Raw genomic sequence first — 21502 nt, forward strand, 5'->3', positions numbered from 1 at the left:
ACACATGCCAATAGTATTATTTAGGACTTATTTGTTTATTTTTGGCTGTGCTGGGCCTTCATTGCTGCTCAGGCTTTTCTGTCGTTGTGGTGAGTGAGGGGCTGCTCTCTAGTTATGGTACATGGGCTTCTCACCTGGCGACTTCTCTTGTTGCAAAGCATGGGCTCTAGAGCACAAGCTCAGTAGTTGGGGTGCATGGGCTTAGCTGCTCCATGGCCTGCTCATGGCATGTGTGATCTTCCCGGACCAGGGTTCAAACTCACATCTCCTACACTGACAGGCCGCCAGGGAAGTCCAGGACTAAAAGTATTGATTGGAACAGAGAATTCCTTCTCGTGTCCAGAGAACAGAGAGCTGGTTTGGGCAGTTCTAGGTGGGGAATGGCAGTCTCTACGGACAAGCTAAATATGGAAAGTGTCTTGGAGCTGGAAGTTGAACATTGACTTAGCATCTTCATCTGATTTCCTTGGGACCTGGGTGCCTTGGTTTCATCCGCTTATCTGATGCCATGTTCACTTTCCCAGAATGTGTGAGGGGCTCTACGCTGAGAGGGGAGTGGTTGGGAGAGCATGGAGGGTCTCTGGGCTCACGAGAGCCCCCAGCCTGAACCTGCTGTAATACCAAAAGATTGCTCTTCACCCTGGAGGGTCATTAAATTGTCATTAAACTACTGTCATTAAGCTGTCTTTAAACTGCTCACACAGGGCTCCTTACCTTACAGTTACTGGCAGGGAGGCCTGTGTTTGTAGCAAACTTAGGAAACCTGTGGGAGAAGCAGCCTGCTGGCCCCCAGGGGTCATGGGGCTTTTTCTCCTTTGAGAATTGAGCTAAATCACACGTGATGCTCCCTGGTCCTGTAACTGCCTGGAGTGTTGGGGCGCCTCCTTCCCCAGGAAGGAATTTTGAATCCAACTGTGACATCCAGGGTTGGGGGCAGGTGTCTGGGAGGGAGAAGTGTCTGTGGTCCTATCACTGTATCTGGGCTGCCTTCATCCTCCCCTTGGCCCTTGTGTCCCTGGTGAGGGCTAGTCCTGTACCAGCTGGCCGTGACCACCATGCAGGAATCTAGTGCTGAGTTGAAAGGGATGTCAAAGGCAGAGTCAGTGTTTTTGATCATTTGAGGGCTCTGTTTACTCCTTCTTTCCCTGTTACTTTAAAAGTGTAGCTATAGACACATAACATGAAATTTACCAATTTGACCGTTTTAGAGGGTACAATTCAGTGACATCGACTGCAGTGTTGTACAACCGCCACTACTCAGTTCTAGAACATTTTCCTCAACCCTAAAGGAGACCATGCTTATTATTTTTTAAATATTCATTTGTATTTATTGACTGTACTGGGTCTTCGTTGGGACATTTGGGATCTAGTTCCCTGACCAGGGATCGAACCCAGGCCCTCTGCATTGGGAGTGAGTAGTCTTAGCCACTGGACCAAGCAGTCAGTCCCCCATCTCCCCTCCCTTAGCCCCTGGTAATGACAAATCTGCACTCTTTCTGTGTTAGCAGACCCCTGAGATATTGTGGCTTGATGCCAGACCACTGCAGTTAAGTGAATATCTCAATAAAGTGAGTCACACACATTTTTTGATGTCTCAGTGCATCCAAAGTTATGTTTACACTATACTGTCATCTATTAGGTGTGCAGTAGCATTTAAAAAACAATGTGCATACCTTAATTTAACAGTACTTTAGGATTTACCTGGTGGTCCAGTGGATAAGAATCCTCATGTGATATAATAGCCAGGACATGGAAGCAACCTAGATGCCCATCAGCAGATGAATGAATAAGGAAGCTGTGGTACATATATACCATGGAATATTACTCAGCCGTTAAAAAGAATTCATTTGAATCAGTTCTAATGAGATGGATGAAACTGGAGCCCATTATACAGAGTGAAGTAAGCCAGAAAGATAAAGAACATTACAGCATACTAACACATATATATGGAATTTAGAAAGATGGTAACGATAACCCTATATGCAAAACAGAAAAAGAGACACAGAAGTACAGAACAGACTTTTGAACTCTGTGGGAGAAGGTGAGGGTGGGATGTTTTGAAAGAACAGCATGTATATTATCTATGGTGAAACAGATCACCAGCCCAGGTGGGATGCATAAGACAAGTGCTCGGGCCTGGTGCACTGGGAAGACCCAGAGGAATCGGGTGGAGAGGGAGGTGGAAGGGGGGATCGGGATGGGGAATACGTGTAACTCTATGGCTGATTCATATCAATGTATGACAAAACCCACTGAAATGTTGTGAAGTAATTAGCCTCCAACTAATAAAAAAAAAGAATCCTCATGTGAATGCAGGCTTGATCCCTGTCCAGGAAGATCCCACATGTCTTGGGGCAACTAAGCCTGTGTGCCACAACTACTGAAATGGCACTCTAGAGCCTCTGCTCTGAAACAGGAGAAACTACTGCAGTGAGAAGCCCGAATACCTCTGCTAGAGAGTAGCCCCTGCTTGCTGCAACTAGAAACAAACTGCATAGCAACGAAGACCCAGCATAGCCAAAATTAATAAATAAATAAAATTTAAAAATTATTTTATAAAGGAGTACTTTATTGCTAAAAAAAATACTAAGCGTCATCTGAGCCTTCTGGGGTTGTCATTTTTTTTGCAAGCAGAAGGCCTCGCCTCAGTGTGGATGGCTGGTGACTGGTCGGCCTGGTGGTTGCTGAAGGCTGGGGTGGCCATGGCAATTTCTTAAAATAAGATGACAGTGAAATTTACCTCAATTGATGGACTCTTCCTTTCACAAACAATTTCTCTGTATCATGCAATGCAGTTTGAGAGCATTTTTACCCACAGTAGAATTTCTTTCAAAATTGGAGTCAATCCAATCCAACTTTGGAACTCTGCCACTGCTTCATCAACTAAGTTTATGTAATATTTTAAATCCTTTGTTGTCATTTCAACAATCTTCGCAGTGTCTTCACCAGGATTAGATTCCTTCCCAAGAAACCACTTTCTTTGTTCATCCATAAGAAGCAAATTCCTCATGTGTTTAAATTATATCATGAGATTGCGGTAATTCAGTAACATCTTCAGGCTCCACTTCTAATTCTAGTTCTCCTACTGTTGCCACCACATCTGTAGTTACTTCCTCCACTCAGGTCTGAATCCTTCTAAGTCATCCATGAGGGTCAGAATCAACTTCTAAATTCCTGTCATTGTTGATGTTCTGACCTCTTCCTATGAATCATGAATGTTCTTGATGGCGTCTAGAATGGTGAATCCTTTACAGAATGTTTCAATCTACTTTGCCCAGATCAATCAGAGAAATCACTATGGCAGCCTCACAAAGTGTATTTTTGAAACAGTAATGAGGATGGAGACACAGAGGCCAGTTTAGGAAAACATGGTTCTACTCAGAAAGTCTTGTCCCCAGTGTACCCTCTACCCCTTCCTGGGGGGCCCTGTGAAAGGAGAGTGAATGATGGAGTGGAGAAGTGCCAGAGGGGCCCAGTGTTGGTGTTGGAGGAAGTTTTATCAGACAAGTCACAGAGAGTAAGGCCAGGCCCCCAGTGGCTTCCCCAGTGGATCTCATCATGATTCTCTTAAGTCAGAGATTTGGCTTCCTTGGTGGCTCAGATGGTAAAGAATCCATCTGCAATGTGGGAGACCTGGGTTCGATCCCTGGGTCAGGAAGATCCCCTGGAGGAGGGCATAGCAACCCACTCCAGTATTCTTGCCTGGAGAATCCCATGGACAGAGGAGCCTGGCAGGCTGCAGTCCTTGGGGTGGCACAGAGTTGGTCACGACTGAAGCGACTAAGCAGTAGCCATGGTGGCTTTGAGAAGATGTGATCGGCCCCGGAGGGATAAGTGAGATAAGAGTGAAGACTTTATCCAGTGCTTCTCCTCCTCCAGGTGAAGATCATGGAGTGGTCTGAATGCTGACAGAAATGGGAGGAACAGAACCAGATTATTTTTCTGAGTCACCATTTGTCAGGGGATGGATTGAAGGGCCTCAGAGAGAAGATGAGGAGGGCACTGATGAGACCATCAGTGATCAGACCATCAGCGGCCCTGTGGGTTATGCCCCCAGCTTGGCCCCACGGGAGCATCTTCAGTGTCGCTGTCCCAGCTGCACACCCCCCCACCTCCCCTGAGCAGGACGGAGGAGGGCACATCTTGGATGGAATGACTGATGAGTCAGTTGACCGATGCCTTTGAAAACAAGAAAGGATTCCTGGAGAAGGCTCTCCCTTTGCTGAGTGCAGCACTGGGGTTTCTCTGACACTGAGTCCTGTCTGGGGGGAAATGGGACAGTCCAGTGGGAAGCAGTGGCTTCCTTGGCCTTATGTCGATGCTCTCTGTCCCTGTCTGAGCTCCCCTCCACGTCTCTCATCCCCATGTCATCCAGGACCACGTTTGGAAACACTTGGCTTTTGTTCCGGATGACTCGAGAGTGAGTAGGCATATGCTTGTTTGCCATTATTCCATCCGAAGCCACGTGGGTAATTTCACCGGATCTTCAGTTTAATCCAGCAGGCACAATCAGAATTGACACGCTTAAAAAGCTCTAGCTTTAGTTTCACCAACTGGAGCCAGGATGTTTTTTGTCTGCATGCATGTGTGCTCAGTCACGTCCGACTCTTAGCAACCCCGTGGACTGTAGCCCACCAGGCTCCTCTGTCCATGGGGTTGTCCAGGCAAGAATACTGGATTGAGTTGCCGTTTCCTTCTCCAGGGGATATTCCCCACCTAGGGATAGAACTCTCGTCTCTTATGTCTCCTGCACTGGCAGGCAGATTCTTTACCACTGAGCCACCCGGGAAGCCTGGGTGTATTTATTCATTTATTCAAATGAGTGCATTCTTCTTATAGGCAAGTCGTCTCTGCCCCGAACAGCTGGCCCTGGTCCTGGAGTTTTTGTGCCCAGCCTGTGCCACCAGATAGTGTTCTGCTCTCAGGGCTCCATGAAGGGCAGGTTTGGGGGTCCTGCTGCATTAGCATGTTTCAGTTCACCTGCCCCTCCTCACCAGCGATGGCTGGTAGGGGTTCCAGTGGGTGGCACCAAGAATGTCCACTGGAGTTACTTAATGAGGGATATGGCCCAGCTGTCCATGTTGGCTGTGAAAGTCAGAGATAACCCTGGCTGGCATTTTATTTTGAGGTGCACCTGGCTGCTCTGCCATGGGGAGGGCACAAAGAATTGAATAGCATCTTCCTCTAAGATGCCAGGACCCCACATCCACGTGGGCCTCCGACCATGCTCATTTCGGACACTGTGTCACCTGCTGCCAAGCCCCACACCCCTGCCATGAGATGATGACGGGAGCACCAGATGGGTTTTCCCAAGGAGAAGCAGCAGAAGTCACCCCCTGCCTCTCTGGAAACAACTCTGGCTGTTTTTCATGAGATGTGGTTGCCATGGTGATGAGAGGTCCAAGGGAGTTAAAGGAAATGTTGCTCCAGAGGGAAGGGTACAGGCTGTGGGAGCTTTGGGGAGAAGTTGCTCTTAGACATGGACCTGAGATCTTGTGTCGCCTGTGGTCACCACATGCTGCGGCCCTATGCTAAGGTGTTGGGGTGGAGCCGGGATGGTGTGAGGCACTGACGTCCAGCCAGCCTGAGCTCCCTGGCCAAGCCCAAACTGCATCCCCCAGAATGAAGACCTCTTTCATTTCTCAGAGGCACCCGATACAAGGCGGGTGGCAGTCCTGGAGGTACTCTTTCCCCACCATATATCTGACACCTCGATGAGAGTCTATTACCCCACATGATGGTCCTCTTCCTGCCAGAAAAATTAGGTTCTAGACCAAACCGTAACATTTGTGGAAAGAGTGTTATCTTTTAGTCCTTTGAGGCTGCTAAATCAGAGTATCATAAACCAGGGGACTTAGAAACAACATGCATTTATTTCTGTCAGATCTGGAGGCTGAGGCTATAAGTCCAGGATGAAGATGCAGGCAGGCTAGGTGTCTGGTGAGAACCCACTTTCCTAAACAGCCATCTTCCTTAAAAAAAAAAAAAAGATAGCTATTCATAAATAAATATAAGTATAATGTATGTGTATGTTCATAGTATAAATTTATTTGTAAATAAAACTTATTACTGCCTTGTGATCATATTGCTACTGGTTGATACTTTATTTATTTTTGGCTGCGCTGGGTCTTTGTTGCTGTGTGCAAGCTTTTCTCTAGTTGTGGCTAGCAGAGACTACTCTCTGACTGCAGTGTGTGGGCTTCTTATGGCAGTGACTTCTCTTGTTGTGGAGCACAGGCCCTGGAGCACAGGCTGAGTAGTTGTGGTGCACTGGCCTTAGTTACTCCATGGCATGTGGGATCTTTCCAGACCAGGAATTGAACTTGTGTCCCCTGCATTGGTAGGCAGATTCTTTACTGCCAAGACACCAGGGAAGTGATGCTTGATAATTTATTTCAAGAAAGTTCTGGAACTTGACTTGTGATGCTGGCTCACGAGAGCATGCTTTGGGGTTTGGACAGCAGTTTCAGTTCTTGGATCTGGGGAGATTTTCTGGATGGTACGGGGCACTGAGGGCTTCCAAAGTTAGTGCTAGTGGTAAAGAATCCACCTGCCAATGCAGGAGATGCAGGTTTGGTCCCTGGGTCGGGAAGATCCCCTGGAGGAGGAAATGGCAGCCCACTCCAATATTCTTGCCTGAAGAATCCCATGGACAGAGAAGCCTGGTGGGCTACAGTCCATGGGGTCACAAAGAGTCGGACACTACTGAAGCGACTTAGCACATATGTAAACATAGGGTGTTAAATAGAGAAAATATAACTCAACTTTAAATTTTGTTTATTGAACTAAGTAGAATTTTGGATGGGTGTCTTCTTTAAGAGAAGACTTATGATGTGTCTGTGGGGCATTTTTTCCCCTCTTGCAGTAGATTATTTTGCTCTAACTAAATAATTTGGATTTTAGAATTTGCATTGAACTAAGAATTAAGAGTTTTTTAGAAACATAATTTTAACCTTTGGACACTTGCTGGGAATATAAAATGGTTTAGCTGCTGTGGAAAACAGTATGGTAGTTCCTCCGAAGATTAGAAGTAAAATTGCGGTATGATTCTGTAGTCCTACTGCTGGTACCTAATCTGTCACATTTAATGCTCAGGCTCAGTCGTGTCCGACTCTTTGTAGCCCCATGGACTGTAGCCCGCCAGGCTCCTCTGTCCATGGGATTCTCCAGGCAAGAATACTGGAGGGGGTTGCCACTTCCTTCTCTAGGGGGTCTTCCCAACCCAGGGATTGAACCTGCGTCTCTGCATCTCCTACGTCTCCTGCATTGACAGGCAGAGTCTTTACCACTAGCACCACCTGGGAAGCCCCACACACACACATAAAGAACTGAAGGCAGGAACGCTAAGAGGTAGCTGTACACCCATGTTTTTAGCAGCATTATTCACAATAATCAAAAGATGGAATCTATTCAGCTATCTATGGAGAGATGAATGGATGAACAAAATGTGGTCTTTATAAAAGGTGGAATATTATTCAGCTTTTAAAAGGAAGGACATTCTGACACCTGCTTCAATAGGAATGAACCTTGAGGACATGATGCTCAGTGAAGCAAACCAGTCATGAAAAATACAAATTTTATATGAGTCCACGTATATGAGTTCCTTTGAGTACATTCATAGAGATAACTGGTGGGTGCCTGGGGCCGGGGGAGGCAGGAATAGGAAGTTAGTGTTTGATGGGGACAGAGTTTCAGTTTTTTCAGATGATGAGAGTTCTGGAGATGGATGGTGATGTTGCCCATTTAGGTGAAAGTACTTAGTTGCCCCTGAACTGGGACACTTAGATGGTTACAGTCACAAATTTTCTGTCATATGCGCTTTGCCACAGTTGAAAATAATAATAAACAATAAAATTAGAAACTATGATTCACATAACTTTTGAGGTGTAAGAAAGTCTACATGTTACTGACAGAAAAGTTAAATTATATCTGTGTGCGCCCACACATAACTATGTACACATAAATTTTACAAAATTGTATCATATCTCCAGTTTTGTATCTTGATTTCTTTTAAAAATTTTTTATTTTATTTATTTTAAAGTAATTTTAAAGTCATTTAAAAATTTTTTCTAACATGTGAAGACCTCATCTGTATCTTTAACTTTCCATTTTCCAGGTTTGCAATGGTTTGGAGCAGCCAAGAAAGCAACAGCGCTCTGATCTCAATGGACCGGTTGACAATAACAACATCCCAGAGGTGAGAGTTCTGACCCAGGGCCTTGACATGGGAGCTGCCTGCCCTGTCCCCAAGGGCTCACCATTCCATGTGGGTGGGACAGGGCTCTCGTCCCACCCAGTGCCTAGGAGAAGTGGGTCCTGACAAGCAAAGCCAGGTGGCCCTGCAGGAGGGGGCGGCCCTGAGGAAGGAAGGGAAGTCCCTTTTCTATTGACTCAGGCCCCCACCGCCATGCGCTCCTGTGTTGCTTCTGGTGCACGGGACTCATTGGTGCTCCCCAATTTGATGGAGGCTCAGTCCACCCCACTGACCATCATGTTCTAAAGCAGGATTACTCAAGGGTAGTAGCACCATGGATATCTGGGGCCAGATCCTTCTTTGTTGTGGGGGGATATCCCTGGCACCATAGGATGTTTAGATGCATTCCCGGCCTCTCCAAACTCGGTGCTGGTAGTAACCCTCCTCCTCAGGTTGTGAGAACCAGAAATGTCTACAGAAATTGCCATAAGCACTGTTTTAAACCAACTATGTGGATTTTAAAAACAATCCCATGTAAACTCCCACTGCCCTGATGGGAAGGTTGTTAGAATGAGGGAGGCCTCAAGCAAGTTCTTTCCCTTATCTGGAAAGCATGGTTTGGATGAGGTTTTGTAACTTGGATGAAGTAACTGTGGTCACTCATGCAGTAGTGTCTGATCTCCTTCATCTTGCTTTTATTAAAAAAAAATTTTATGTATGTATTTATTTATGGCTTCTCCGCCCGGCATGTGGGATCTTAGTTCCCCAACCAAGAATCAACATGTGCCCCCTGCAATGGAAGTTGTTATTGTTCAGTCACTAAGTCATGTCTGACTCTTTGCGACCCTATGGACTGCAGCACGCCAGGCTTCCCTGTCCTTTACTATCCCAGAGTTTGCTCAAACTCTTGGTCACTGAGTCATTGATGCCAGTGGGGAGTCCTAACCTGGATCTCCAGGGAAGTCCCTCTTTCATCTTGCTTTTAAAGATGTGCCTGTGGGGACTTCCCTTCAGTGGTAAAGACTCTGACCTTCCACTGCAGAGGGCACAAGCTTGAGCCCTGATCAGGGAACTGAGATCCCACATGCTGTGTGGTGTGGCCAAAAGATAAACAAACGTGTCTGGGAATTCTCGTGCCCACCAGTTGGAGAACCACTAGGTGTTTTCCTTTCAGCAGTGATGTGCTAGTCTGGGGATCCCTAGGTCTCAGCTGATGGCCTTTTGTACCCCAGGTTTTCCATTGTGAATTGTTAACATACACCCCACTCAAACATCGCAGAGCCCGAAAGACACTGCTTTGCTGTAAGGAGCTGATTTCTTGGGGAGACTGGTCACTGGTCACGGGGTCAAACTTGTCACATTATGGTGTCAGCTTAGATTTTATGGGCCAACTGCTTACAACTGTTGTGTGTGTGTGTTTTCATATTTCCTAACAGACAAAGAAGGTGGCATCATTTCCCAGTTTTGTGGCTGGTAAGTGATTGAATTTTCTTTCTGAGGGGGCAGTTGCATTTTTATGTCAATGTGAATGGGACTTTGACTTCCGGTTTTCTCCTACAAAGATTGTGCATAAAGCACCCCTTCCAGGGGAGCAGTTCTGTAATAAGGCAAGGTGCGAGGTCTCATGTCATCTGTGGGAGGTCCAACTGATTAGGAAACAGTAGAACATCTCAGGCTTCCCAGGTGGCACTAGTGGTAGAGAACCCACCTGTCAATGCAGATGTAAGAAACATGGATTCGATCCCTGGGTTGGGAAGATCCTCTGGCAGAGGGCATGGCAACCTGCTCCAGAGTTCTTGCCTAGAACACCTCCTGGACAGAAGAGCCTGGCGGGCTAGGGTTCATAGGGTTGCAAAGAGTTGGACACAACTGAGCAACTTAGCACTCACATACATAGAACATCCCATTTAATTACACCTTCAGTAATGGCCTCACACATGACACTGATGTTTAAATTAATAGATTGAAATGTGTCTTTATAAGCAGCTAATTGTGATCTAACACTTCTGATTAGGGTGGATATAATTGCATCCAAATTCAAGCTGCGGTTTTTTTTTTTAAAGACTCTTCATTCCCTTCTCCTCTCCTGTCTCTTTTGAGGAGGTTACGACCGCATTTTAATATTCAATGAAAACCTGCAGCTGATCTCTTCTGTGTCAGTTTTGATGTGGGGAACATACCTGCTTGGCTCTTGTCTGAAGGGCATCAGGGAACCCCTGGCAACACCTTTAGGATACCCTCTGACCAACCACATGAAGAACCTCTTAAAAATACGATCTTTCTCTTTGCCTGGAGGCCTATTCCTGCTCTTGCTAGAGGGTTACAATCAATGGTGTCAATTTTATTAATTCTTTCAATAAGCTGGTAATTGATTTTTATGAATGTTTATGGGAGCAAGGTTAATTGATAGTCAGAAATAAATAACTTAAACCTTTGGTATCCTGGTTTTCTTTTTAAATAAAGAACTAAAAACCCTGGGAAACTGAGGTCCTCAAATTCCTTACCTGAGGGGTCCTAACGGTGGTGATGAAGCCATTTGGGTGTTTTCATAGAATGGGCACTTCAGATCTGAGCCTTGATTTGCTCTTAAAATAAGTAATTGGGGTGAACCTTTCCAGATAAGACTCCTAAGCCAAAGGCAGCGCTCACCTCCCCATTAGCCTTTGACAGGGCAATACTGCCGAGCCCAGAGCAGGCCTGGGTGGACACGGGGGCCCCGTTGGTCTAGGATGCTGTTGGCTGAAAGATGGGAGTCAGGAGGGATCAGAGCATCCCCAAAAGACTTGTCCTTGTTAGAAACAGACAAAACCATGTTAGATCTTGTCTCCAGGACTCAGTTTGGTCAGTGTGAATGGGGCTTGGACATGTTTTAAAACTGGGGCATTTATTTACTAGTAGAGGTTTGTCAAGCTTTTTCTGAATAGCGCTTGGACCATGCCAAGTGTCATAAGAATGCAAAATTATTTCTACCCCGGAAATCCCTTTGTGCCTTCCCTGTTTCTATCTGTATGGCCCAGACCCCTAATCCCTCTCTGTGCTGGAAGCCACTGTCAAATTTCTTATGAATCTTGCCAGAAATTTTCAGGGTGTATGTAAGTCTATGTGCTAAGTCACTTGAAACATGTCTGAATCTTTGCGACCCGATGAACTATAGCCTGCCAGACTCTTCTGTCCATGGGATTCTCCAGGCAAGAATACTGGAGTGGGTTCTCATGCCCTCCTCCAGAGGATCATCTCGACCCAGGGATTGAACCCACATCTCTTATGTCTCCTGCGTCGGCAGGCAGGTTCTTTACTACTAGCATCACCGGGGAAGCCCAGTAAGTCTATATATAGAACTTTAAATAATATTTTATTGAAGTGTAGTTGATTTTAGACCTTTTCCTTAAATTAGATGTTGCACTGGCCACCTGGATCTGCACTTCTTCCCTCACTTCTTTGTAGATTTCATTTCTTGGCAGAGACAGCAATTGTAGCTCCACCTGCTTATTCAGGTGGCAACACAGGGTCAGTGATGTGGCTGTATGATGGGGTATTAATCAGCACCCCTGGATTAATGGATTGATGGTTATTCAATTTTGGATTTATGGTTGGCAAAGCAATGAACAGCCTTGTGGGTTTGTCCTGGTGATCAAGTGTGTGTTACTTGAGATAGAGAAGGACTTCTGGACAGAGCATGCCTGCAGCTTTACTTGGCACTTCCCCAGCACTTCACATGCACTTCCCCAGGACTCCTGAGTTTCTTTCGGAGGCCTCTGGACTCCTGCCACTAAATTTCCTCAGAAGCCCTGCTGCCCTCTCCCAGGGCTCTCTCCTCAGTGGACTAATAGCAGCTCCATTCATCCAGCCTTGTCTATAGCCAGCTTTCCAGCCTTCCTCCTCCAGGCCCCTTCCAGGTCTTGCTGATTGAACCTCCTGGGTGAATCAGTCTGTTGCTGTCCATTTGTCCTATTCCACACCATCATCATCGTCACCACCCCACCACCACCATCATCTTAATTCTACCAGCACCACCATCACCACTATAATCATCACCATCATTATCATCATTTACTTGCTAGGACTCCTGCAGTAACCTCCCAGCTCTTCTCCCTCCTTCCCCTCTGCTGTTTGCCTATCTGCTGCCTTAGTTACTCTGCAAAGGTTTCCTGAATGATACCCTGTAGTGACAGTCCTGAGCGTGCCCCCAGAGTTCTCACATCTGGCTGGTCCTTGCTCTACAACCTCCGCTTGTCCTAACCATTGGCCCACCCCCTGCTCCAGCAATTTGCACATCTCTGTGCCACCTCAGGGCCTTTGCACCTGCTCCTGCCTCAACCTGAGGAGCTCTCTCCTCTCCCTCTGTGGCTTGTTGATTCCCACCCCCGCGTCAGAACCTGGCTCAGAGGACAGCTGTCTCAGACCCTCTGGACCATCCTGATGCACCTGCCTGTGACTGTGTGACTGTCAGCCTGTGGAGCCGGCTCCGTGTCTCCTGTCACAGCATAGGGCTTTGTGGACAGGGGCTTAGAAATGCTTTGTGCCCGGATCAGTGACAGTGATCTTGGGCAAAATATTTGACTCCACGTGGACTGTCCTTCTTTGTAAAACTAGAACACTGAAGTCTGCTTCACGGGTTTGATGGGGGCTTGATGGAGCAGGGGATCTAGTGTGTTGGGCTGGGGGCTGCACTTGGCGGCTTTCTGTACTCACACCCCCTTTCCCATCTGAGGCTGTGCTCTGGCCTCCCCAGCCACCCCCTCCACGACCTCTGGGGGCAGCAGGCACAGCTGAATGAGACTACTTGGGGCCATGCCCCTGGAAGCCTTGTCCACCCCCTCCCTTTAGGATAATCCCTCCAAGGTAACATGGCCGGGTGCTCCAAGACATGGCTCTGGGCACCTCCCACCCCTTCCCTGTTCAGAGAAGCTACTGGGGTCCCCAGCGGGTGTTTCACACGAAGGCTCCCTACAGCAGGGAGCACACGGGCACCTGTTCTCATATCCAGGCTGAGCAGCAGCATTCTGATACACGTGTGTACGTGTACGTGTGCGTCATGCAAAGGGAGTTAGTGGAGAAATTCCCTCTGGGGACACAGATTCTTTCTGGTCCTGTGTTGTTCTGTCTCCCTCTAGTGGGCTCAGCTGTGGGTTCGTTCAGGAGTTGAACAAAATGACAGTTTATACTCAAACACACAGGGCCAGCTGCTTCAGCCTTAGAATGAAGCTGGTTAATCCTTGCTCCTGTGTTTGGTGATTGGAGTTGAGAGCTGTGTCTGTGAAGTTGAAATACTGCCCCTTCTACTGGCCACTCCTTGGTGCTTCCTAATGCGTGTAGGGCTGAGTGGGTGTCTGAATGGCGGGCAGGTGTAGGAAGCACTGTTGTGTGTAGTGTTTCCTATTTGAAGAAAGACCAAGGCAGGAGTGACATGACCGCCCGCCACCCCCCATGGAAGGGGACGTCTGCTGGCCTTGTAACAAAGGCCCTAGTCCTTCACTGGCCTTTTCCTGGGGAGCAGGTGTCCATGGGTGTGGCTGGTGGACCCTGCAGCCTGGTATGGGGTGCCTTCACATCAGAAGTCTGTGCCCCCTGATGGACCCCAGATCTGGTGGGCACCCAGATGGGGCAAGCCTTTAGTAAGGCTACTCTGGGGTGTGGGGTGAGACAGAAAAGGTCCGGGAGCTGACCACCCTGGGGAACTGGCAAGTGGAGCATTAAAGACAGAGACTTCAGGTCTATCTCCATCCCCAGAGATGGTGGGGCACAGAGTATCATGTAGTCCCCCCACCCACCCCACACTTACTGAGGACCAGACCCTGAGCACTCTCTGAGGGTGTTGGGCAAGCATGACCCCAGGGCTCCTGGGACCACCTGGACTTCCCCTGAGAACAGAGTGACGCCATCTACTAGTCAGCATGGGCTTCCCTGATAGCTCAGTTGGTAAAGAATCTGCCTGCAATGTGGGAGACCTGGGTTCGATCCCTGGGTTGGGAAGACCCCCCAGAGAAGGGAAAGGCTACACACTCCAATATTCTGGCTTGGAGAATTCCATGGACTGTATAGTCCATGGGGTCGCAAAGAGTCCGACACGACTGAGCAACTTTCACTTTCACTTTTCAATGGTCACTGCAGGGAGTGTGAGTGACTTGGGAGGGGTCACCAGCTTCCCTGATAGCTCAGTTGGTAAAGAATCCGCCTGCAATGCAGGAGACCCCGGTTCGATTCCTGTGTCAGCAAGACCCGCTGGAGAAGGAGTGATAGGCTACCTATTCCAGTATTCTTGGGCTTCCCTTGTGGCTCAGGTGGTAAAGAATCTGCCTGCAATACAGGAGACCTGGGTTCGATCCCTGGGTTGGGAAGATCCCCTGGAGAAAGGAACGGCTATCCACTCCAATATTCTGGCCTAGAGAATTCCATGGACTGTATAGTTCATGGGGTCACAAAGAGTCGGATAAAACTGAGTGACTTTCACTTCACTCACTCATAAGATGGACCCTGGGGACCATGCTCACTGGGGCACAGGAGGCATGAGGTGGTAAAAACGGAAGTGCCCCAGTCAGGAGCACTGAGGGTCCGGGCAGAGGCTACTATTAATGCCTGAGCTGGATGCCCTGTTCCCTCTGTTGGAAGTGACTTCTGCCTATGCCTGGGTCGTGACAAGCCTGATGTGCCTGTGTATGGACCAGGTGGCTGATGGATGGACAGGGAAGAGTCCTCCCCACCCCCCTGTGCCTCCCCCCTCCCATTACCCCTCCCCTGGAGCCCCTAGCCCTGCCCAGCTGGGAGAAGGTTGTTCATCTGCAGAGCAAGGACCATAGTGCCTGATGGATGGACAAGGAGGGGTCCTCTCCCAGTGCTTTCCCCTCCCATCACCCCTCCCTCTCCCATCACCCCTCCCCCATCTCCCCATCCCTCTGCCATCACACCCTTCCACCACCCCTCCCCCTCCCATCACCCTTCCCCTGGAACCCCCCAGTCCTGCCCAGCTGGGAGAAGGTTGTTCAACTTCAGAGCAGAGCCCAAGGCACCTGAGATGGAACAAGCAGCCTGATTTGACCCCCGGTTGTGGAGCCACTCTCAGAGGGTCTGGTTGAGGCTTCCACAAAGGCAATCAGAGCTTCCTGGAGGAAGCCACGGGGGCCCCTAGGTGCATCTTCTGGGGGCTGTTGAGGGGAGGATGTCAGGGTCAGTGGGAGAAAGGGGGTCCCTGGTGTGTCATGATGCCGGGGCCCCCAGTTCTATGCCATCAGGACGGAAACTGACCTGGGGCATTCCTGAGTCAGGACCTAATAGCATTGCATGTATGCATGCTAATGTTGCATACAGTTGCATACAGTTGCTTCAGTCATGTCCAACTCTTTGCGACCCATGGACTGTAGCCCGCCAGGTTCTTCTGTCCATGGGATGCTCCAGGCAAGAATATTGGAATGGGTTGCCATGCCCTCCTCTAGGGGATCTTCCTGAACCAGGGATCGAACCCACATCTCTGGTACCTCCTGCATTGGCAGGGAGGTTCTTTACCTCTAGCGCCACCCAGAAAACCCCCTATTAACATTAAGTTCCTCTTAGACTTCAGAACCCTCACCTTGTTCTGAAGTGCATCGTAGAATCAGCCTTATTGCAGGAGATGCTGCTCTGGTGTGAAGAGACAGTCGTCCCTTTTTCATCCGTGGTTTCCCAGTGTGTGTGTCTGCTGGGTGAGCCTAGTTATGGGTCCTCAGGCCAGTGGGCACTCACTGTGACCAGTTTTGAAGCTTTGATCTCAAGCCCATGGAGCTGGTTTGTTGGAGTGAGAGTGAAGCTTACAGGTTTCCTCCAGGCATCCCAGACACGCATGCAGGCCCTTCTCCTGAGGTTTAAAGAGAGCAAACGTTGCAGAGAGTGAGTGTGGAGACCTGCCCTGAGTCCAGTGTCGGCCTGAGGTCGGGTCAGTGAAGTGGCACCTTCGTCTCGGGTGACAACCTGCTCAGTGCTCCCCCACTCCGTCCACAGCCCCCGGGTATCTGGGATGGAGACACTGGCAGAACCCCTCCAGGAGTGGCCTGTCCAGGATGCAAGCCACAGCTTCCTGTGGCTGTTGACATGTCAGTTACTTAGGATTGCATATAGATTTTAAAATTCAGTTCTTCTGTCACACTAGCCAACATGGTCAAGTTCTCAAAAGCTAGGTGAGGCCACCGGTTCCCACATTAAACAGCTCAGAGATGGAATATTCCAGATCTTGCTGTTGATAGCTCTGGTCTTGAGGCAGCCGGTGGAACAGAGACCATGTCACCCAGCCTGGACTGGGGCACTTGGAGGAGGAGGAGCCAGACCGGCTTGTGAGGGGCTGCAGGCTTGCGAGAGCCCTAGGGCATACAACTGGAGCCTGGTGGGCATTCCCGTCACTGAAACCTGGTGGGCCGTCTGGAGTCCCAGGGCTCTGGGGCTGATCAGGAGATGTTTGGGAAAGGGCTCCCTGGGGTTGTAGCACACCACTATCCCCTTGGAGGCCTGAGTGTCTGAGGTACAGCTGTCTGGCCTGGCGTTGTCCTCCTGGGGCGTGCAGGGTTTCCTGGCTGGGATGTAGTTACTTGCTCTGTGCGCTGTGGGGTGATGGGGGCAGGACTCCCACCCTCTCACCCCCTGGAGGCCCCTGGCCCTGCTGCCTTGCTCCTGTGTGATCTTAGAAGCTGACAACTGTCCCCCCTCAGTTCCCTGTGATGGGGGCAGGACTCCTGCCCCCTCAAAGGCCCCTGGCCCTGCTGCCTTGCCCCTGCGTCCTCTCAGAAGTTGACAGCTGTCCCCACTCAGTTCCAGGGCCCTGTGAGCCAGAAGACCTCATCGATGGGATCATCTTTGCAGCCAACTACCTGGGCTCCACGCAGCTGCTTTCGGAGCGGAACCCATCCAAAAACATCAGAATGATGCAGGCCCAGGAGGCTGTCAGCCGGGTCAAGGTATGGGAGGCCCGGGACAGCTGGCTTCCCTGCAGGGAGCACTGGAGGGGGCAGGCGACACGGGCCTCTATCCAGCTGTGACCCGTCCGCCAGCCCTGGGTGCAAGAGCGGGAGCATCTGAGGTGCCTGGTGGGGCTGAGGGAGATGGGGGCTGGGGGCACAGAGGCTCCTTAATGAGGACCTGCCACTGGGCCCCCTGGACATGCGATTTGTAAAATGTGATTGTTCCGAAGTGTTCCAGTCACGTGTGTGTGGAGCCTCTAGTTCCTTTTTGAGTCTGTATCTATAGTGCCAGAGTCCTTGCAGAAAGGGGAACAAACAAACAAAATCGTATGTTTTATTTAAATTTATGACCTCAAGAAAAGCTCTGATGTACCTGCAGCTCTGGGTGGCCGTTGACTGGATCACCTGGGTTTGAAGTGTGGGTGTGGCCAGGCTCGGGGGCAGGAGGGCAGGATCTCGTCAACAAAGATAACAGGGTCAGGAGAGAGGAGGGGTGCTCTGAGGACGTGCCCCTCTGGGCAGTCGGGGGTCTGTGGACGTCTGTGCCCCTGCAGCTCACCCCCCATCCTGGTCATGCTCTTCAACTGAGGGAAAGGGGCTCCAGACGTGAGCCCCCTGTGCTGGTCAGGAGGGGACAGAGCAACCCAGCTTCCCTTCACTTTGCGCCCACCTGTTTTTCTCTCTCTTTCATGCTGCTCAGAGGATGCAAAAGGCTGCCAAAATCAAGAAGAAAGCGGTGTGTAGGATGTGGGGTTTGCGTGTGTGTCTATGGCTTGTCCTGTGCACTGGGAGGGGGCGGGGAGGGCCCTAGGAGCAGAAATGATGTGGCAAACCCATTTTCTATTCTCTTGGTAGGTCAGTGCTAGACGTTTGAATGAAAAACCACCCACTCACAGAAGCGTTTAATTGTTGCCCTTTTTCATTTTCCTTTTTCGAGTCTCTGTGAGCTAGAGCATGGTCACTGCCATGTGTGATGTGGCCGGTTTGTGTAGACATTGTAAAGTGTGGCTCTGATGTGACCGTGTGATGCGTTCAGTGCCTAGGCCCCCTGTACAGAGTTAATTAAATCACCCTGATATTTAAAGACTCATTAAGTTTAATTTACTGAATCGGGATGAAGAGAAGCACTGTCTGCCCAGGGGACCCTTTCTCTATGGAGAAAGTTTCTGGAGCGTGGGCAGGCTTTTAAAAATCTCGGGTCGACCTTCAGTTCTTTGTTCAGCAGTCTGGTCAGTTAGTAAATGCTGGGTGTGTTCTAACCATCCTCCCACTTCAGGAAGTGTCCCATGCTCGGTGTCCAAGGGGCTGGCTGGGCACTGGCTCTGCTTGGGTATCAGGAGAGTCTCTGTGCCCGCCTGGACATCACATTCTGGTGACATGGCCAAGGACCCTGCCATGGGCTTCCTCCCACTGCAGTGAGACATTGTCCCTCCCGCCCCATGATGCCTGCTGTCTGCCCAGTGGCCCCTCCTTGGGTTCCTTCAGCTGCAGGAAAGGCAGGACCTCACACACACCCCTCTGCTGCAGCCACCTTTGTGCTGGGTGCTCCCTGGGCACAGCAGAGCAGGTCTGGCCTTGAAGACCTGCAGTGGGATGTGCTCCCCCAGAGGAGATGCCCACCCCCAGCCCCGGGCAGCTGGAGTAGCATGGTCAGTGTGGACCCCAGCCTTCTCTTTGGGTCCAGAGAACCCAGAGGGGTTGGGCATAGGCACAGCAGACCTCAGTGGTCAGCCAAGGCCAGCGATGACCTCCATGAAGGATTGTTCTTTCTCTCAGCCAGGAAGATGCTCAGGGTCATTGCCAAGGGCCCCTACACTGGTCTTTCTGCAGCTGGCCAGGCCAACAATGATGGGAAGGTCCCCGTGAGGAAGCAGGGTCCCTGGCAGAGAGTCCCTACCCCAGGGGCTTGCCAGTGCAATCGCCATGCACAGGAGTAGTTAAGAATCCCCAGTTACCGGCTGTCTTGGTTCGGCCAACCCCTGAGCATGCACTCAGCTTTCAGAACATTCCTTTACACATCACTAGCGGCCATACAATGGGAATACCCAGGAGAGGACGGGCATTTGTGGGGCGGCTTCTCCAGTGTCCGGTGAGGGCAGCGCCCAGTCCAGTAGAGATCTTGCCCCCTTACGGTTTTTGGAAGATGGCGGGGGGAGGGCGGGGAAGTTGACACAGTCATTGACATAACTGTGCCTTTAAACCAGAAGAAAATGCAGATATGCTGATCCACCAGTGTGGAAAACCCGCCCCCCCCCCCCCCTTTCCTGGCGATACTTGTAATCCAGAATCCAAGAAATGTAGCCCTGGTACCAGACTTGGTGTTTCTGCTGTGTTCCAGAGGTTGGGCAGGCAGGCTCGCTTCTCCTGGAGTGGGGGGTTGTGCTCTGGATGCTGCAACACAAGCTCTCCGGCGTCCGGCCCCCTCCTGTTCAGCCTCCTGGAAGCAGTCCCCCCGCCATCCTGTGCAAAGCGCCCCAAGAGCTCACTTAGCGGAGATGGGCTCGGAAGCCTGCGTTTAGACTCCCATGGCTGCTTCTGCCGATGAGCTTCTCCCTCTAGGGGCGCTCGGGGTCCTGCATGAGATTGTCAGGCCTTTGTCTGAGTTAGTTTTTTTTCTAAGGTTTATAACAGTCTCCACCATCCTTTCTTAGAATTCTGAGGGAGATGCCCAGACACTGACGGAAGTGGATCTCTTCATCTCCACCCAGAGGATCAAGGTGTTAAATGCAGATACACAGGTGAGCCTGGGGAGATGGGGGGCTTTAAAATCGTGCTCAGGAACTCCCAGGAGAGCCAGGTTGAGCTGCAGACCCCCTCTGCGGGGCTGAGACCACGTCCCCGGGACAGTCCCCCAGCCCCTGCCATGGAATATAGAGTGAGCTCTGCGGGGTGGGCAGCAGCCTCGGGCAGGCGGGTGAGGCTGGTGATCAGGCGTAGCAGCAGCGGGCATGAAATAGAGACATGATGAAGGGGAGCCGGGGGTGGGGGAGCAGGAGTACTGTGCTCACCCTCGGGGTTCCCAACGGCCCTCTCGAGGACTCTGCACCAGGCTGGGAGATGGAGCTGGAGGGCGGAGACCCGGGCCACCCTTGGTCCCCAGCGTGGCGGTGCTCCAGCGAGGAGGGTCCTGAGATCTCCTGCCTGTGAACCGTGTGCCCAGCTCGTGTCTGACTCAATTCTGCTCGTCTTCCTGTGCCTGGGTCTTTGCATGAGCCTGCTGTTGTGGGAACAGGAAAGCCAGATGGAGGGGGCCAGGAGCTGGGGGAGCTGGGCCACGGGTGGATGAGCTTTGCAGAGCCTAAGGGAAGGAGGGAGAGAGAGTGGCAGCTGTGGACAGACGTGGAGGGCCCGGCTCACTCTGGGAACGAGCGGGAAAGGCCGGCCAGATGCCAGGGTGACGGCCCCCTGCTTCTTGCCCTTGGCAAGTGGTCCGGGTGGTGACACCAGGTGTGTGGGCAGCCAGTTCCCCAGCTCCCTCTGGCCAGTGGTGTCAGATCCAGTGACGACCTTGTCGGACTCGGTTACAATGTCGGAAACACAAACTAGTTATTTTCTCACTCTGTTCTGAGTTTTGCTATCTAGTGTGCTCTGTGTATAAGAGCTTCCTTTTTCTTTTCCCCTCTTTTCTTCCTTCTCACTGTGGACTTCTGAGCTTTTCTTAAACTTGTGTTATAATCGCCCTCCCCCATGGGCTTCCCTGGTGCCTCTGATGATAAAGAATCTGCCTGCAATGTGGGAGACCCAGCTTCTATCCCTGGGTTGGGAAGATCCCATGGAGAAGGAAATGGCAACTCTCTCCCGTATTCTTGTCTGGATAATCCCATGGACAGAGGAGCCTAGGGGCTATAGTCCATGGGGTTCACATAGTGTCGGACACAACTTAGTGTCTAACACTTTCACCTCACATAACCCTACCATTATTGTTCTCTTGGGTGCTTGCCTGCGCCATCCTGGAGCCCTGACCTCTGTCTTGGATGGCATTCCTGAGGCACTGAGATGTTCTCAGGCCTCCTTTTGCTCCCACTTCAGGCCTGGAACCGGCCACTCTCCAAGGAACCTTGGTTCATGTCCCTGGGGAGTGACATACAGAAACAAGACCTAGGTGCTGGCTGAGTCTGTCGATGCTGAGAGGCCATTGATCCTGGGCCCTGGAAATGAACTGAGCTGGAAAATACTCTTTAAAAGCCAGGAGTTTATACATGTGCCTCGTATTAGAGACCAGCTCCATAGGGTCCTGCTCACTGGCTCCCGATTCTGCACACAGCCTCAGTCCACAGTGTGGATCACAGCTCCTGACACCCTCAGTGTGCTGCCTCCCTTGTTCTCTCCTAGCGTGGACCATGTCCGTGCTGGGAAGCTTAGAGGGGTGTAGGATGGCTCTTACACA

At 50.4% G+C, this 21502-nt stretch overlaps 1 protein-coding gene across 9 annotated transcripts in view; it reads left to right on the forward strand.

Annotated features, from left to right (window-relative positions):
• The window catches only part of LOC122706932 (amyloid-beta A4 precursor protein-binding family A member 2), a 130545-nt gene that overhangs the window by 94109 nt on the left and 14934 nt on the right, over positions 1 to 21502 (forward strand). For 8 of the 9 annotated variants that reach the window (XM_043922519.1, XM_043922524.1, XM_043922517.1 and 5 more), the window contains 5 exons: positions 8117 to 8197; positions 9631 to 9667; positions 16967 to 17112; positions 17816 to 17851; positions 19767 to 19853. In XM_043922519.1, the coding sequence (XP_043778454.1) occupies positions 8117 to 8197; positions 9631 to 9667; positions 16967 to 17112; positions 17816 to 17851; positions 19767 to 19853 (387 nt within the window). The remainder of the gene's footprint in view (positions 1 to 8116; positions 8198 to 9630; positions 9668 to 16966; positions 17113 to 17815; positions 17852 to 19766; positions 19854 to 21502) is intronic. The other variant, XM_043922515.1, reaches the window with a different exon arrangement.

This window comes from Cervus elaphus, chromosome 13, assembly GCF_910594005.1.
Source record: "Cervus elaphus chromosome 13, mCerEla1.1, whole genome shotgun sequence".
Lineage (NCBI taxonomy): Eukaryota > Metazoa > Chordata > Mammalia > Artiodactyla > Cervidae > Cervus > Cervus elaphus.